The sequence below is a fragment of the Ceratina calcarata genome, unplaced genomic scaffold, assembly GCF_001652005.2.
Source record: "Ceratina calcarata isolate Rehan_Ccalc_2016 unplaced genomic scaffold, ASM165200v1 scaffold1557, whole genome shotgun sequence".
In the NCBI taxonomy this organism is placed as follows: Eukaryota; Metazoa; Arthropoda; class Insecta; order Hymenoptera; family Apidae; genus Ceratina; species Ceratina calcarata.
Window position 1 is genome coordinate 6,656 of NW_017136818.1, and position 4,812 is coordinate 11,467.

At 39.9% G+C, this 4,812-nt stretch overlaps 2 protein-coding genes across 2 annotated transcripts; both read right to left on the reverse strand.

Moving 5' to 3' along the window:
* Positions 1–239: 239 nt before the first annotated feature.
* Positions 240–896, reverse strand: LOC108632479 (uncharacterized). Its single transcript, XM_018037114.1, has one exon. The coding sequence runs from the start codon at positions 894–896 to the stop codon at positions 240–242; it is 657 nt and encodes a 218-aa protein (XP_017892603.1).
* Positions 897–3,727: 2,831 nt separating this feature from the next.
* Positions 3,728–4,266, reverse strand: LOC113465232 (uncharacterized). Its single transcript, XM_026819710.1, has 2 exons — positions 4,168–4,266; positions 3,728–4,094 (listed from the first exon to the last, which is right to left on the reverse strand). Exons 1-2 carry the CDS (start codon positions 4,186–4,188, stop codon positions 3,735–3,737), a joined length of 381 nt encoding a protein of 126 aa, XP_026675511.1. The 5' UTR covers positions 4,189–4,266; the 3' UTR covers positions 3,728–3,734.
* Between the last annotated feature and the right edge of the window lie 546 nt (positions 4,267–4,812).

Sequence of the window (4,812 nt, forward strand, 5' to 3'; positions counted from 1 at the left end):
CGTCGATTCGCAAGGGCCACCCGCGAGCCGTTAGGGTTCCACGCGTCCGGTTGGCAGCAACGGTGTGTGGTGTTATCGGGTGATTGACGGATGTGTGAAGAGTGTGTGTAGAGTGGTGCGTTTTGATACTTATGCAACATGAATTTTTTTCTTAAGTATTCTGCAATCTTCTCTTTTATTATTTCAATTGCATTGGAGTCCGTGTTCTGTATTGTACAATGCAATAATAATTGATGCAACTAGAGCGGTACTAAATGTAGCGTCGGAGATTTTTCTACCTGTAGAACTACAATAGCCTCTTCAAACGGCTGTAAAAATTCATTTAATCCCTCAGCCTGTTGTAGATTATATTCTTCTATTCGTTCAGCTTGGTCTACTTCTTCTAATATTTGGCGAATATTTGTAAATTGCTCTACGACTGAGCGTACCATTTTTATTTTCGAATTCCATCTGACTTCTGTTTTTTGATGTAACGTTAACGGCAAACGAAACACATAACCCGTCCGCTTCATGTACGCGACGATATTTTTCGTTTGCTCCAGAAGGCACGTTACTTGTGTGAGTTCTTCGGTCTCGTCCTCTTTGAATCCATGTTTCAACGCGCAATTGATAAGATGCGCTGCGCAATTGATTGGCTCATTTCCATTGTCCTTCAACGCTTTAACTATGTTACTTCCTTGATCCGTCGTAAATGTGATTTTCTTCATTATCCTTGGTGAAATTCCCAATTCTGCAAATCTTGTAACCAATTCTCGCTTTATGTTGTCCACCGTCTTCCTATGCTCCGGAAATTCCATTGTGAACAAAATCCTGTTCACCAGCTTCCAGTCCTTCAAATAGTGCGCTGTTATTGTGTAGAATGTTGTCTTCGTGTGATTATTTGTCCAAAAGTCCATGGTTGCAGCACACTGTCCATTTTCTACTGCTTCTGCTACTTCTGGCAGAATTTCAGAGCGAAGTGTTTCCGCTTTTCTTACAATATGATTCGAAACTGTCGTCGGATGTAGCAGTAGATTTGATACACAAATATTTCCGTATTTGCGAGTCGTATTCACAACAATTTGTAATAAATGTAAAGCTTGCACCAGTTATTGCGTTAAACGCTCGAAAATCCTTTGCACAATAACTTACGCAGGCATTTAATATTATTTTCGTGTCCGCCGTCGAAATTTCAATACCACTCGCTTGAGACTCGGTCCTCTCCAAACAATCGCATTTGTGTATAATGTAAATGTGACGCTCGAATGCTCATTGTATACTTGTATAATTTTAAACTGCACTGCATTGCACATAGTCTATTATAATATTGGCGTTATTCTTAATTATATTGATATGTTACCACAAAGCACCGTATTTTGAAAAATAAAAGCATTATTATTGAACTGAAACCGTTATTTGTCATTATAAAATATATGCGAGTTATACCTGATATACATATTTCCTTGAATCAACCCTTCCATAAAAACAATGAAAAAGTATTGGAATTTTAACAATTACTAAATACTATTATTAGGGATAGGTGGCCCTAACTAGGAGTCCGGAGGAGAAACGGGTATTTTAATAAATTACGCAAGGTTTTACAAAAAAAAAGAACCCCAATTTATTTTGATTAAAACCCAGCACACATACAAAATATAAACTTTGAAATAGAAAATATAGAAAAATAGAAAGAGCTTGACGGCGACCCGGCTCTCGCTCTGCGGTGGTGCCGTCGGATTCCTGCTCCCGCTTATTCTCTGTAATATAGAAAATACTGATTTAACACGAATACTCGTGTTATCGACGTACTACCTGCGAGTAGCTACCGCTCGCAGGTATTTTAGCGGACTGTATTAATGAATAGAGCGAGATTCCTCGTACCTCCTATGCTCGATAAGAGGATCGATTTCTCTTATCGAGCTGACCGATTTAAAAATTCGGTTGCGAAGCGAGCAATCGCCGCGCTCGACGCCGGTCCCTGTCCTTCAGGGAAATGACCGACTGCAGCCTCAATGCTGCTCAAACGATGAGCTTCCTTTCGGAAACTGTCTCAACGTTGGGCTCGATTCACCTGTCCTCGAAACCCGTTGAAGAACGCGGACGAGTTTGCGACGAGCACGTCGTTCCAAACCGTCGTTCCGGACTTGCTTAAAAATGCTACAGCCTATAAATGCTATAGGTAAACGCCTATTTAGTGACGGATACCGGGAGTCGGGAACGCGTTGTGGAGTTGGGCGTAAATTAATTCCAGTAAAATTGGGACGATGCCGTCTCAAACAGGAACTTTTACCGCCAAAAGACAAAGAGAGTAGACACTCAAGGTCTTAGTCTCAATAAAAGCCCCCTAACTCGATCGCACTGAACTCAAACCGTTCAATTGCGAGAGGCGAGTACGTCGAACTCGACTGTACGCCGATGCAGATTGTAATTTCTACAATCGGCCGTACAGCGGACTGAAAAGCTCAGACTCGCTGCTCTCAACAATATTTAAGACTGAGAGTACCTCTGTCTTAAATTAACTCCTTAGAGTAATTCGAACGCTTTGCAGATAAATTCCGTCTCCAGACGTATTGAATGTTATCAAAATTTCTGCGAAGGGGAGCACACTCTTCGCCGGTTAACTCGGGAATAATAATCCATCGGCAATCACAATCGTGCGACCACGATTATTCGCGACTGCGCAAATGATGGAACAGTCCGTCCTTTTCCTTGAAATCAAATTGTCTCGCGCGATTACGTAATTCCTTCGCTATTAGATCGTATGATCGAATTCCGATCACGATCAATATAATAGCGGTATTTCTAAATTTCAACTTTTGAACCCCTCTAGAAGGGTTAAATTTCATCGAAAGGGAAAATGTAGTGGATCATCCTTATGCAAAATTTCGCGCTGCACAACTTTTATTTGAAATGTTTTTCGATATCTATAACCGTTTTCGATTTATAAGCCAGAAACACCCCCGAGGGGTTGTTTGCGGCACGACCCCCTGATGCAAAAACTTTTTGGCTTTGCACATTTGTTTCTAAGGTTCAAACATAGCATATATCAAAAATTCAGTCACTCGGCTAAAAGTGTCGATTTCAGACCTATTTTTCTTGGACTATTACGGTATGAGCATGGCTCAGGCACCCCGGATTCGCAAGGCCCGTACTACAACCGGGTCGAACCCATTGCTGTAGCCCCTGGGGGGCGTACCGGCGGACAGTGGGAAAGGTCCTTAAGCCGTCGGAAATAACTCTCTCTCTCTCTCTCGGCTTGTACTCTCGGGTCTCGATGAGAACGAGGAAAAATCGACGCGCGATTTGCGCGTAAAACACGAGACATTTGGGATGCACGTGTTTCCTTGTAGTACAGTCAATTTAGGTTTTTACTTGCAAAAATTGAAATACAGTGTGACGTCCTGGAGGAGGAAACGTCACGATGAGAGAGGTTAAATGGAGAACCGGACGACGAACCTGTACGCCTCGGAACAGCTCGAGGGTCACTCAGATATGCTACTATTATTATTTTATCGAAACTAGTTAAATTAGGTTATGTCGACTCAAATTGTAATTTCTCTATTTTTTGCAGATCGTCCGATGGAAATGTGGGTTCGCCAATTCGTGGAGGCACCTGGTAGACGCGTACACGTCCCGAGCAGGTGCTTAGAATTGAATTGTGTAAAGGGCTTTTTAAATGAATGATTTGGACAAATATTTACTATAAAATATTGACCTTTATTTATTATCCTTTATTAACGCACCAGGAAATAGATTCATTCGCTTTTGTCAATGTTTTGCATATATGTTTTGTAATCATGAATACATCTTACTAACAATTCGTTTGGAAATTCGTTATGATTGTTAATCGTAATTGCGGTATCGGTATCTATGATTTGAATTTCAGTATCTTCTTCTTGGTTGTTCGGTACTATTAAAGTTGACGCTTGAGACATAGGTGAATAACACGGCCTCTCAGGGTGGCTAGGAGCTCTATGCTCATGTAAATATTGTAGCTGTTCCCGTATTTCATTTAGGATTTTACTTCTATTTCTTTTAGCCTTTTCCCTTAGACCGGCTCGACGTTTTCTTCTGTTAGGTCGTCTTTTGCCGACTCGTCCTGACTGCGTATTGATCTAATATAATTGATATATGATTTAGAAGATTTAATTTTATTGAATTACTCTATTGTCCAATAAGTATTCTTACTGTGTTCATATCCTTTTCCATTTATTAGATCCGGAGCGCCTACAGGACTGCTCTAGTCACACTTGCCCTTCGTTAGTTGATGGGGAGCGCCTGCAGGACTGTTCCACCGTTCAACCCCCTACTTAAAATCTATAAGAATACGATAAAGCACTTAAAATTGCTTATAATTCTATTATTCGAAATTATGAATTTAATATTATGATCAATGTAACAATTAGGACGAGTACAGAATAGTACTTTTCATAATACGTGGCTGAAAAAGACCATTTTCGGCGCCTATAAAGTGGACCGAAAATAGAATTTTCCCGCCCTAGGGCGGTAAAATGCAATTTGATTTCTAACGCTCTAACGAACATATGCTATACATATCAATGTACATATATGCTGTATATGTCTACATATATGTTGTGTATGTACATATATACTACATATATGTATGTATATGTATGTATATGCTATATATATCTATATATACGCTATGTATATACATATATGCTACATATATCTACATATATCTATGAATATGCTATATATATTGACCTATATATATACACATGTATATACTTATATACAGGGTGTCCCGGGACTAGTGGTACATATTTTAATGGGGGGTTCTTGAGGTGATTTTAAACAACTTTTTCCTTT